A 14,139-nucleotide genomic window follows, 5' to 3' on the forward strand; every position below is an offset into this window, starting at 1 on the left:
TGGCGGCCATATCTTACTCTTTCCTAATAGATGATTGCAAACCATAATTTATTAGATTTCAACCTGCCAGAACCCTAATATCAGTTCTACTTCTGAAATAATTACCGTGATTACCCTCCCTCAAAATTAAACTCTCAAATGATCTGTCTAGGAAAACGTAAACATCAATTTCTTCAAGGGTTTCATTTGTCCGTATCCCTGTTACTGAATAAAGACCCTAGTTTGCCTACCAATATCGATTATAGTTTTTTTTAGCTCATATGCAAAATGGCGGTTGAACTGTTTTGAACCTCATAAATTTGCCGTTGTCTTGTCGGTGGTTTCATAAAATGGCATTATTCTGTTTATTTTCATCCTGAAATAATCGATTCCAGGTATTTACCTAAAGTAGTTGCTGTAAGAGACAAAATATTTTTATTTATGATGAAAAACCGCGGTAAAATGAGTTTACAAGCTGGTCTACAGCGGTCATGGAGTGGTTAACCATCATCTATTTTAAGCATACTGTACTTTGAAAAATAGTGAAATAGCGAATATACTTTTCAAAAGATAGAAAGGAAGGAAGGAAGAAAGAAAGAAAGCTAGAAAGAAAGCTAGAAAGAAAGAAAGAAAGAAAGAAAGAAGAAAGAAAGAAAGAAAGAAAGAAAGAAAGAAAGAAAGGAAGGAAGGAAGGAAGGAAGGAAGAAAGAACGAACGAAAGAAAGAAAGAAAGAAAAAAAGAAAGAAAGAAAGAAAGAAAGAAAAAACGAAAGAGATAAAGAGAGAGAGAGAGAGAGAGAGAGAGAGAGAGAGAGAGAGAGAGGGAAAGAAATAAAGAAATAAACAAACAAACAAACAAACAAACAAACAAACAATGAATGAATGAATGAAAGAAGTCATGTTTCATTCACTTGTAGTACGTAGTCTCCCAAGGTCATCCATCCATTCTTAAGAACCCGCTTTTTATCCAAACTGGACCAGGCCTGAATGTGTCATAACAATAGCCTAAAGAACAAAGGACAAGGGACTAGATTATTTTCCACTTAAAATCGATGTGTGCTGCAGATAGTGCAACGGATTTAGCTGTACGTACGGTTTGACCATGGGACCGGCTGGTTTATCCCCTAATGCCTTTGGGCTAAAACAGTTTCCCGCCCAATCATTTCACTAAGGGCGAATCGGCCATAAAATGTTGCCATTAGAACCAAAATCCATACGGCACCTCAGTTTCTTCGGATGTCTCAAGTATATAATACGGTGGAACCAAATTTTTTTGCCCAGTTGTTTTTCTTTATAGACGTGGGTCCGGATCCCATCGTTTGCCATGGATTTTTGTTTCCTTTTTTTATTTATTTTTCATCATATGAATCCTTAAGTAAAATACATAAGACTCGGTTTAGTGTTCTTTAAGTCTTGGATTGACAACTAGCATTTTCGCCTTGTAGCCAATTGTAAGCGATGTTAATGCATGGGTGCGACTGGTTTGTTGGATAAAGGTTATCCATGGAAGGAAACATGTTTCCAATTACGTGTAGACATAAAATATAATTATCAAATAAGAAGCTAACAAACAAAATACTAAAGTTATATAATTCCTGCCTTTGTTTGTCTCCCTCCCCTCCGTCTTCTTTCCTCCTTCTGGCTTCAAATACATAAATAATTATTATAAATTATAAATATATAACAAGATATTTTTAAAAAGGTAGGTCTTAGTGAAAGTCTTTGATCTATCAATTTTTTTTATGGCTAGACTTCAGAGGCCTGGCTAGAATTGCGTTTATATACATATATATTTCTATTTTCAATCTGTGAAAATCATACTATACAAACAACTGCCAAAAATCAAAACTCTTTGTTTCTGACTATTTTTTTTTCTTGAAAAACCAAGATATTTCCGTCATCAATGTCTAAGTGTTGTTTGCTTATCGACTACCAATTTAAATCCTGTATTTGCTTTACTAAACTCAATGTACACATTCTATGTATTTATTTATGTGAGCGTTCAGGTTACAGCAAGTAAAGCTAAAAACGTGCACGCACGTACGCTGATATCTACTCAGACCCTTTGGCATGCAGTCACAGCTTATCTTGAGAGTAGCAAAATACATCTATCAGAAAGATACTTTCACTCACGGTCGGGAAGTAAGCCTTCAGGGTTGAAGATAGAAAGAAAGAAAGCTAGACGCGAAATGAATACAGTGTCGCATGCAAATTAGTTATTTTTTAGTGTGGTTCCTAGTCTTCTTAAAAATACGCGCGGTAAACATGCATCATAACGAGGCAACATAATTTTGTGTGAGTAGATTTCATCTTTAGAATTCGTTTAGAAGAAAACATGGTGAACCTCTTGTTATGATACACTTTTTGTAGGGCTTTTCCCCCCAGTTTTATGACGTTTCTATAAAAAGAAAACCATACATCTCCCTAGCACTTGGCCACAAGATAACGACTTGGGTGAAGTAGAAATTTCCAGTTCAGTGTAAAATCGAACCAGATCAAAGAAAGTCGCTTGAAAACAATCACTCGAGTCTAGACCATGCACCTACAACTTTGTTTGTTTCTTGACTCATTTAAAAAATGTTTTTCCTATTTATTAATTAATTTGGACGTATGTATTTCAAAGCTCTGACTTACTAAGTTGTCCAATTGTATTATCAGTAAAAAAAGGGCTTATACAATTTATCTATTTATACCTCCCTTTAGCTTACCTACGATGGATGCTATATCGATATGATTTGGAAATATAAGCAATCTAAAACGCTAATAAATGAGCACATAAAATCGTTCGGCTTGTGCATTAACGAAGCATCATTTCCTATAAGGGAATAGAGCTAAAACCTTAAATATGACATACGTGAAGACGGGCGGTTAAGTATATAACGATGTAAATCAAACCGCCCTTTGGCAAACTCGTGGATACTAGTTGCACTTTCCAGAAATTGGGTGCCCTGTGTCCTTATGCTTGTTGAAGGTTTCAAAGTATTTCGCTGATTATTACCGATTACTGATTATTTATTGAAGCAAATTCTCGTTAGTTGTCTCGAGCGACATCCATTGAGTCGCAGTAAACATACAAGAACATTGCTTCGGCTGTCTGTGATATCCGACGATCAATCTACTTTTTACAGAACGGCTTATTTGGATGACAAAACTAGCCAAACTTTCTTCAAGACTCCATGACTCGTTTTGAAATCTAATGATAATAATTTTTTCGATGCATCCGGCTCTACCTACGAATCTTCTGAAAAAATCTAAATATGTTGACGAATGTACATAAGCGTTTCTATTTACTTTAACAAATCAGCAACTCATTGGACTCATTGGAATTTTGGTGTAGGCGTTAATCGTATTATTTTACTTCAACTTGCATCTTTCCTTGATTCTTTTGATAAACGTTTGATTATCGATCTGCTAACGCCTTACTCAGTGAGTGAGTGACACATCTGCATATTCAGACCCCTCGCAATAACTCGTTTCTACGCTTCGCGTAAAAATGAAAGATTGTGCTCATCTTAAATATGGCCGCCTATTTTGTGGCAATAATCCTAAATTCGCATTTTGATTATAGATATCAATTTATGGCTGATTTGGCTATAAATAATTTTAACTGTCTTGGTTTTTTTTCCCCCTAAATACTTCATCTTCGCACAGTGACATAAAATATTACAACTCGCTTTAGAAACACTAACATTTATTAAAGAAGACGGCTAGAAAGACTAGGGTAAAAAATGGTACTTCGACAGTTCCTTTGAAAAGTCCAATGACGCATTCAGAAGAGAGAAAAAATAATGACTCCAGTCATTTGTTTTTAGTCGATAAATTAGGCCAAATTTCGTGAAGAATTTTGTGTCAAAAATAAGAAACAAAAAATGAAATTGACATAAACATCTGCTTGCCTTTGACGCAGGTATTTCATCACTATGTAACCAGCAAACCACCCAAAAATCTAGACTTTACGCTGCCGTCAGCCTTTTGAGAGACGTGAGCGTATATAAAACATTGCTGGATAATTGGAGGTACACATACATACGAAGCCAATAGCAGATATTATTGATGCATGCAAATGAGATGCAAATGAGACAACAAGCATTGTATCGACCCGATAGCCTCACTTGTATGATTTCTAAAACAAAAAATATCTCATTGCAGGCTCAACTGCAACTATAGCTATTGGAGGATTCAGTCTTGATCGTTCTTTTTTCTCCACTAAAAGGTAAATGTGTTTGATACAAACGAAGTAATTTTTCCTTTCTTTTTGGACTTCCTAAAGTAATTTTCATAAGTCCCAATTGAAGGTAGGGCAAACGTACAAAATTCAATAAGTACAAGCATAAGAGAATGTTGTCTTGCTCTTACTCAGATATACGTACGTTTAAGCTTTTACAATATTTCATATATTTTTTTATCTTTTGTTTGTTTTTATTTTATTATTTTTAGACTAACTTTGTTAGATCGTGCAGGTTGGTAGAAAAAGGTCTCCTTGCACCTGCGTTTAGCAATTTAAAATAGCTATTGTTTTACTGAATTCTTACTTTACAAGTATATACTTCGAACTGCCCAAATAGAAGTTCACGTTAGAGTTTTGAGAATACAAAACCTTAATTTTTATTCTTTTATCGAATTCCCAACACATCTGCTCTCTTATCATCTGCCAATACCTAAAAATCCATACCTCTGTAAATGGAACATCAAATTTAAGATTATTCATAATATTAATAGCAATATCATCAAAATAACATCTCATTACTCTGGTTGTTAGTTTACAAATATTAGCTTTTTGCGTGAAACACGATTGCTACGAGATATGGTTCGCATAAACAATGTATAATGCCTTCTAGTTCCGACGATTCGATATTTTTTCGGTATGATCTGGAAGGTTTCATCGGTTTCATGCATGGGTGCCATGCATGGGTACATACATTCCAAATCCCTAAAACTTTGACGCATTTGGGATATAGATACAAATATATAAAAATATAATTTTGTTATAATTAATTTTCTGTAAAAAGTTATAACCAAACTTGTTGTTCTAGAATACTTAATGAGGTTTTTAGCATGTTCGAACGCCGACTTACCCTTAGTTTACTTTTTATAGTCAAATTAAAAATAGCACCCAAACATATATGTATATAAATATATTTTTTCAAATAATTGATATACCTACCTATATAAGTTACCAAGTTACTATGAACGAACCCCCAAAAAGTTATTAAATTAACATAATGATATTTGTTTGTCAGATATTATCTTACTCATTTGTTTCTTGAAGAGCAATCTGAAGCGGTCCCATTAAATCCCAACCTTCAGGCAATAAGGTTCGATGATGGTAGTCTATAAACGTACCTTTTTTGCCTCCATTTGCATACAAAAAGGGAGCCGATTCAATTTCAGTTTTTTATCTCTTTTTTAATGGCTTGTGTGGTCGTGTTTTGGTGCGTGTGATATTCTCTGCTGATTTCAAAGATTTCTTTTTGCTTTCATAAAACAAAAAATATTCTAGATCATCCACTTGTTAATTTTTGGTTTCCTTTTCTTTTCTTTTCTTTCTTTCTTTCTTTTTTTTTTTTTTTTTTTTTTTTCCTTACCATCGTTCCGTCGACTGTTTTTATTTGTCGTTGTTGCTTTTGTTTTCTTTCTTTGTTCTTTTCTACCTTCCCCCTTCCTTTCAAACTAACTATTCTATTTTCTTTCATTTTTTTATTCCATGCTTTTTCTATCCAATTTATTATTTCTGTTGATATTTTTGGTCTTTTTCCACGCCGTTATCGTTATCATTTGTTTCTGTTTGTTTTGTTTTGATCTTTTTCAGATGCGCGTCGATTATATCCAGATAATCAGCTTCGTTTTTTCCTTTCTTTCAACTATTTGTCTCCTTCTCACAAACATGAATGCTTATCTTTCGACGGAATCGATTTCTTTTTTTTTTTTTTTTTTTTTCTTTCTTTTTTTGGAACCAATTTATCATTCTTTCTGATTTTATGATATCATTTTATTTTCATCTATTCTTTTATTTATTTATTCCTCCATTCCATCTATCTAGATGAAATATAATCTGAAAACCTATGGACTACGTGCTTTCTCAACTTGTGCTCCCAAACTTTGGAACGATTTACCATATCGTATACGAGCCAGCCAATCAAATGACAATTTTAAACAAAATCTAAAAACTCATTTATTCAAAAAATACTTTATTTAATAAAACTCATACATATATATGATTCTAACTTTTACTAATTGATAGAAGATTTATACATATTTTTATTTATATTAATTATTGACTTTTAATCATTTATATCAATGTTATTGTAAATATACATACAAAAATATTTATAAATAACTTTAATATACTTGTAAAGCGCTTTAGGACTTTAGGAAAAGGCGCTATATAAAATCATCATTATTATTATTATTATTATTATCTAAAAATAATTCTGATCTCCAGGAACAAAAGTCACAACTTACTACTCTACTCCTACTCCCTACTTCCCTACTTCCCTACTCTCCCTACCCCATCCACCCCTACGTCCCTACTCCCTACCCTATCGACTCCCACGCCCTACTACTCTTACCCTACCCTACATCAATTCCCGACTCCATCCACCCCATCCCCACTCCCACACTCCCACCCCCACCCCCACTACTCCACTCCCCTCCCCACTCCCACTCCCCACTCTCCACCCCCCCACTACCCACCCACTCCACCCCCCACTCCCCCCCTCCCCCAGTCCCCTCCCCCACTCCCACATCCCCACTCCCCACTCCCACTCCCCACTCCCCTCTCCCCCACTCTATGATGACATATCAGTGTCTAGGTACCGGACTAAAACCTGAAAGAAAATCAAAAAAATCAGGAAATCCTGTGGGAGTTTCAATCCCTGTGTCATTAGTTTGACAAATGCAGGTCAACAAGGTCTGTAGACTTGACATGACTGCCAGTACAGCAATGACTTGCCTTAGTTATAAATTCAGACAAAATACACATTAAAAATGACAAACGTATTTTTCCACTCCAATTGGTGTCACTTTTGTGTGTACAGCTTTGTTTAAAAAGACATTGACTGATATCTCATTTTTATGCGTTTCATTTTTATTTAGATTAAGAAAACGAAGCAGGAAAACTGTCCTCGTTCTATAAAGTGAATGGATTCAGAGATTTCATTTTTATCAGTTCTGATATCATAAATGATGATGATGATAATAGTAATAATAATAATAACAATAACAATAATAATAATAATAAAATGATAATAATAAATAACTAATAATAATGATTACAAAACATTATATTTTCTTACGGAATCACATCTTCAAAACTATGTAGCCCATGACTTCCACCGAGCCATTATGAAAAACGTTTTACGACTTGTGCATTACTTTAGCAGTGTGTCTTCCCACTATCCATATCAGCCGATCACCTTGAAATTCAGATGAACAAACTAAGAATATAAGTAAAAATTACAATCTATACAAGTACTAACATAATTAACAACATCTGTTTGGTGTGGCTTGCAGTGGATGAAATAATTCTACTTCGACTTTCGAATTCCGACAGCATGACATGATCTTGATCCAAAGCCTCAGGGCCTCAGACCAAAATCTGGCCGAATTCCCAACCACTCCATCGTATAGCTTTACCTTTCTTGGACTCTCCATTCAACAACGAACTTACTCCTTTATTAAGTTCTTGTTTTGCTTGATTTTGAATTTTCCCGAAAGGGAAATTAGATTAAAGACAAAGTAAAAGTACTATGTGCGACTATTTAAAATTCGATTCAAAATAAGAAAAAAGCCTTTAGATTCTTTAGAGCATTTTAGCTCAATGACGAATTAAAAGATAGATCTCCTGGAGCGATGCTGAATGACGTGATAAAGTTCAAGATGCTCTGCCAAATGCTGAAAACAGTTTGATTGGGTTTGAAGTTCTTGCCAATCTTTCCATTTAAAAATGAATTGTATGGGCGGCAGCTGCTGGACTTTGTTATTGAATTCATAACGAAGAATACAGGTGAATTTTCTAAAAAAAATGTGTATATGCATGTCATATAAAGTTTGGCATATTTGTAAAGAGCAAGAAAAATCAAAAGATATCCCAGTGGAATGATATTCTTACGCCTTTTTCCAGGCAACAGCTATGTAATGCTTTTTTGTACACTTTTTTTTTAATCCATACCAAAATTAATGGTAAAATATATTTGTACCTATAGCCAAGTTGGACAAAAATTCAGAATAGCAAAGAAATAGAAAAAAATATAATATAAATAGAATAGACCTAAAGCATGGTAAAGATTAAGTATTTGCCAAATTGTTTGCAACCAGACTCAAATTCTTAAGATTTATGACTTTGACATCAAAGACTTATGTAGATTAACGTTATACAAAGTGCTGCTCGATGGCCTCTTATACGGAATTACCGAATTAATCATAAAAACTAAAGCTACCATTTATCAGTGCCATTCATCACTTGTATATAACGTTACCGAAGAGAAATTATGAGCATTAAAAAGGGTGGCAACTTCTGTATAAAACAGAGATCAGCAAAGCGGTAACTGATGTCGTTTGCTTCCTGAAAATTCTTTGTAAAATTTGGCAGAGTATTTCGAATTTGGTAAGTAATTCTATAAGGCGTCTAAATCTTGTAACAATCCGACAGGAATATTTTAGAGAGTAAGTGAGAAATCTGCACGCGGCTCTGCCTTGTTTTCTATAATTAGTTCGATCAGAGGGCATTCTCGCTTAAGATATTATATTCTCTTGATGGATGTGACCACGATTTCCAAGTACTCACTGATCGATGTTATCTGCTCTACACTTTTAACTTCTTGTCTAATCAAACACGAAACTCGAAGGAAATATCTTTGGCAACATTGACATAGATTTAACTACTTGTCTCAGTTGGTTTGACGTATTTGTGAGAATAGGTTGCTTAATTTGAAGGATTTTTTTTGTTTTCTTCTTTTTTCCACATGTGAAGGTTTAAATTTACTTTCGTGTCTGTGCTCGTGCCTCTTCAACCATCAAAGGGAAATCGAAATGCAACTAACCCGCAAATGTGAATACTTTTCTAAGTGTGCCTGCTTTCTTCCTCCGGCTATTAGTCATCCCGCGCACACTTCCTATGATTAAGTAAAAACGAAAGGATAATAATATTAAGGTTAATATTGTGTGTCAATCTGTGTACACTTTATTGTCAAAAGCTCCACTTTGCTCTAATACAATATTTCCTTGTCTTATAGAAATACATCTACTTTGGGGACTAAGACTATAAAAGGAACAGCCAAATAAAGACTAAAAACAGACTAAACAGAATTAGTAGTGCCAATATCGAGAAGAAGAAAAGATATACAGAATGAATTCAAATGGTACTAAAGGCAATGGTAGTGAAGATGGTGATCGTCGTTTCAACGCTACAGACAATGACGATCATAGTGACCTGAATAGTGGTTTCAGTGTTAAGTTTGATGTTTTGCCCATCACTCTTGCAGTTCTGATCATCGCCTTTAATGGCCTTGTGTTGCTTCTTGTTGTACGACGAAAACAACTACGAAATGCTGCTAACTACATGCTCTGCAGCCTGGCGCTTTCGGATACCCTAACTGGTCTAGTTTGCGTCCCGCTCGTCATCGCATGCAATATCCTGCGAGAAGACATGGTGTGTATCTTATCGGAGAACTTCCTACGCTTTACCTCGATTTCAACTGTGTTGCATTTGCTGGCCATCACTGCTGACCGTTACCTCGCAATAGTACATTCTCTGCGATACTACATCTTAGTGACTCCTCGCCGTGGTTTCGCATCAATGGCCATTATTTGGTCGGTGTCAGTCATCGTTGCCTTTGTACAGCTCATCTGGCACAACCCATCAACCAGCGATGTTAATAAAGATCCATCTCAGAAGATTAAAGATATTGAGGTAACCTACGACATTGTCAACCTTGTCGTATTCTTTGGGTTTCCTCTTTGTTTTATGATCTTCGTCAACTCGAAAATATTCTACGAGGTTGTACGTCAGAGTAACATTATGAGGCAGAACAATGCGCCGGGAATGGAAGACTCGAAAAGAAGACAAAGACGCGAATGGAAAGCGGCTCTAATTTTCGTTATAATGTTCATCGTCTACATCGTTTGCTGGCTTCCATACTTCTTATGGAGATTGCAACAAAACATCGGTGATTCGTTTTTTGAGTTAGGGATGATCACAGAATATGTTTTTATTTATTTGAGGTTCCTGAGTTCACTTCTTAATCCATGTATCTATGTTCTCGGCAAAAATGACTTCCGAAAAGCTCTAAAGAAAAATCGACCGAGGTCTAATTCCATTAGCAAAGCATCGGTCACCAAATACTCTTTTCTCAAAACCACCACTCTGTAAGAATCGGCGTAAAACAATCGGTTTTGAGTTTGGGTCTAACTCTGAAATTTTATGAGCTATATTCTGTCATCAAAACACAATAATCCAATAATTGTGAAGAACTTTTTCCGTTGTTTAATCACGCTTTAGGCACAGGTTACTTAGTTACTGATGATAGCATATTATATAGACATAGATGAAGCAAAATCCGGTTATAAAATAGCCAAATAATGAATGGCCAACTTAAAAACGGAAACATACAACGACATATACCAACAGCATTACATCCTAAAAGCATTTGCCGATCTTTTACTGCATATGAGATTATTACTTCTAGCTTCTCCTCTAAGCCCGTATGATTAAAACGGTTGCATAAATAGGTGAATATTTCGAAACAGATGATATACCAACGGAGCAAATCTACATGGATGGATTTATATCGTTTTTTATCACGTGTCATTACAGAACTATTTCTTCGTATAATGGTTGCAACTCAAACGAAGAATCTCGTTCTCAAGGGAAATGTCACGTGGTCTGGAATGTGAAAACATATACGTCTAAGTGGTGTGGTCATAATGATTCACGTAGTACGTCAAAAAATGACTTTGAAATGAGTGACAAGACAGGACACAGCGCTTACAACTACGCATCGGTGTGTAGTGGTGCGTCATCTGTCCGAATCTTCGAGTGCTGTAATCTCAAAAGAATAGTAGTCAAGGTAATCGGCAAAGGCATTTATTGTGAATCTGGGCTAATAAATCAAATAAGTTACTCAGTTACTTAAGTAGATAACATCTAGGAATAAATTTTCTTTTCTAATGGTGTCTCACAGATGTGGCTGATTCGATAGCAAACAAAAGGCTCAATCAAAGAACCAATCACAGCACTCGACATATATTAGGCCTATCAGAGTTAAAGCCGAATCAAGTGGCAAGAGTGCCAGCTCACACACCATAAGTAGCCTTGTGCTTAATATATAACTAAGCCAATATATTTTATTAGCCCACTAGACGTATTTTTGGTATCATTATTGATGTGGCAGTTGACTTTTCTAGTTGCTTCTGAGCTATTTTGATTCGAAAGTGAACTGACCCTATCCAAATACACTAAAAAAAATTGGGGGAAAACATTTTACTCATGAATTGCGAAGACGTTCTGTGGTTACGATTTTTCTCCTATTATTCTTATCCTATTCTTATCCTATTCTTATCCTATTCTTATCCTATTATTACCTTATTATTAAGAAGTTATGATAGGAAGATAGAATTGCTTCCGGTATCTCTAACATATATATATATATAAACGTAAATTCTCCTACTTAAAAAGCAAAAATGTTGCCTTAACACTACAGTAATGTAAGTTATGTAAAAAGATTCTCTACCATATCGTCTTACTTTAGAATTAGTCAGTGAACATAGTATACGTATATCATTAATTCGTAGGGAAATTTCAAATTCATTAATCCCCAGTGGTAGGGGTGGGGGGAAATGGTCCTATGCTTTATCACTCACAGCAAATGTACTAGACAACAACGGACAATAAAGTGGGAAATTAACATCATGGTGAAAAGAGACAAGGCCGATTTCAAAAATAATTTGTGCCGTGTGAAGGAATGAGGCAGTTTAGAAAAACGTAGGGTGGCCCTAAAGCTAGAAACAAGTCTTGCTTTCTTTATATACCCAGGGGAAAACAGAAACAGAGTTATCCCTAGCATTAGAGTCACCTTACCTTTGTTTAAACGGCCTCCTAACAATCACCAGACCTGGACTAATGGTCCTCGAGCATCGTCAGGAACTCGCTGATTCTTCTCCTAGCAAAGTATTTTCGTTGTTATGATTAACGATGCGATTTGAATCTCGAATCTGCGATGAGTGAAATGCTGGTACCAAACCCTCCCCTGCCGGACTAAAGAGATTATGAATTTATTATCCAAGCTATTGTCTTGAGTAAAACAGGCTGATTTTAGCACGTGGAAACAAAGCAAAAAGAAAGATATTCACTCTATACAGTTGCTTTGCTTTTAAGCAAAAAAAAAAAAAAATCAGTTTGTATTGAATAATGCATTGCCCTCACTATTTTATTAAATAAGTTTTCATGTACTGAACTCCAACTCAACTCCAAGAATCCTTTGTGTATTTTGAACAAAATGTTTATTTGAAAAAGTAAGAAAATTATAAAATGACGCCATATTTCATGCAAACGACCTCGCAGAAGAGCCTTTTACGAGGAGTGATGGTTATAAGTTTTTTGGTTGTTTTTTGCTATTGATTTTTGCACTAAGAAGTAGGGCAGTGTTTTCTCTCTCTCATTGTAGACCTTTCTTCTAATGCCGGTCAATAACGCTCAACATACAGCATATGCAACCTCACAGCCGGTCAATAACGATCAATATACAGCATAAAAAGCTAAGAAATTAGAGAAAGGAATGATACACACTATAGTGATAGAGTACAAGCACTATAAGTGTGTAACATAAATACTGCTAAATTATGCTAATCCTATTGTTTTCTAAATAAATAAATAAATAAATAAAAGCGTTCTTTACTCTTTGTTGGTGGGAACCGGTAATTCAATGGATACAATATCTAAAAATAACCATGTCACGTGGGAAAGAAATACTCGACCCAGTTTCCTTGCACCTTTTGGCAGAATAGAAAAGCGGCTAATCTCTTTTAAAAGAACATGGTCAAATGGTAAAGTTTATAAGTGATACTCATTTAAGCTGTTGGAGAAGTGAAGATTAAAATGCCTATCACCCTTCTGACAATATTCTCAGTATTGGTTCTAAATGGGGGTAAGATGTTGTATGACCCGAAAAAATGTCATAGTTTGAGTGCGGGTTCTTGAAGTTATAAAGGTTTGAGGTATGAGGAGGCATTTGTTTATTTGTTTTTCCATGTAATTCGAAACACCGGCTTCTGTTGGAAAACTAAACTAACTCGAAATCATTTCTATTAGGGCAATGGGGAAAACAATAACATGAATTTAAATTCAATTTATCTGTGCTCTTCCCTGCTAGGAGTTTCTCCTCCCTTCTATTAGGCGGGGAGGAGAGAGAATCTGCCGATGTAGAGTGTTTCCTTGGATGCCGCCTTCCACTATTGTGGACGAACGAAACCTGTTTTAAAACCGATTTTTAACCGGGTACATGTAGTGCGCATGAGCAAATTAATGTAACGCACCGTGGTGCCAAACAGTTGTTTGACGAGAGCAATCTCCTAACCAGAGCCTGCGTATCTTCTGGCCTGCGGCGAAGAACGAGGGCTCTAGCATAATCCATTTTTTGGCGCATGTGCAATTTTCCGGAAGTGAAATATAATATATGAAAATCATGCTTTAAAACAAAGTTCTGTGTTGACTCCCCATCAGAATTATAATTAGGAATGAGGAACATATTTTAAAATTTTTTGGCAAGTCTTTGAACGCATACGCTCTTATACTGTAAGTCCACGAAATCCTGGTCTCGAAAAATGGATTATGCCAGAGCCCTCGTTCTTCACCGCAGGACAGAAGAAACACAGGCTCTGGGTACGAGATTGTGACGAGAGCGACTGTCAAATTCATGACAACGTTGCTAAGTTACGCCACTCAGGCGCGATAAACAAAAGGAAAATAGGCTCTGCTAGCAGGGAATTTGTGCTCGTAATGTTTTGCATATTAAATGATTACTCCGCGAACGTCACAATCATTAGCATATGACATTGAAAAGCCTTTATAAGTTCAAAAAGCCGCACTCAAACTGATTTTTTGGGGGTCATTCAACAGCATTCTCTATGAAGAATCAATATTGAGAATATTGTCAGAAGGGTGAA

At 35.6% G+C, this 14,139-nt stretch overlaps 1 protein-coding gene and 1 long non-coding RNA gene across 11 annotated transcripts in view; one reads left to right on the forward strand and one right to left on the reverse strand.

Moving 5' to 3' along the window:
- The window catches only part of LOC116286534 (octopamine receptor beta-2R), a 54,368-nt gene extending 41,274 nt beyond the window's left edge, over positions 1–13,094 (forward strand). For 6 of the 10 annotated variants that reach the window (XM_031693078.2, XM_031693076.2, XM_031693079.2 and 3 more), the window contains one exon: positions 9,213–13,094. In XM_031693078.2, the coding sequence (XP_031548938.1) occupies positions 9,326–10,348 (1,023 nt within the window). In that variant the 5' untranslated portion in view covers positions 9,213–9,325 and the 3' untranslated portion in view covers positions 10,349–13,094. Of the gene's footprint in view, positions 1–4,128; positions 4,193–8,520; positions 8,585–9,212 lie in introns of those variants that run through there. The other 4 variants (XM_031693077.2, XM_031693086.2, XM_031693087.2 and 1 more) reach the window with 2 other exon arrangements.
- On the reverse strand, positions 859–1,308 carry LOC116286536 (uncharacterized). The gene is made up of 2 exons (XR_004195968.2): positions 1,073–1,308; positions 859–984 (listed from the first exon to the last, which is right to left on the reverse strand). It is a non-coding gene; the product is annotated as an uncharacterized LOC116286536 (long non-coding RNA).
- Positions 13,095–14,139: the final 1,045 nt, after the last annotated feature.

The sequence above is a fragment of the Actinia tenebrosa genome, unplaced genomic scaffold (assembly GCF_029948245.1).
Source record: "Actinia tenebrosa isolate PJP-AT-01 unplaced genomic scaffold, QUT_ActTen_1.0 PGA_scaffold3__52_contigs__length_22856419, whole genome shotgun sequence".
NCBI classification, from domain to species: domain Eukaryota; kingdom Metazoa; phylum Cnidaria; class Anthozoa; order Actiniaria; family Actiniidae; genus Actinia; species Actinia tenebrosa.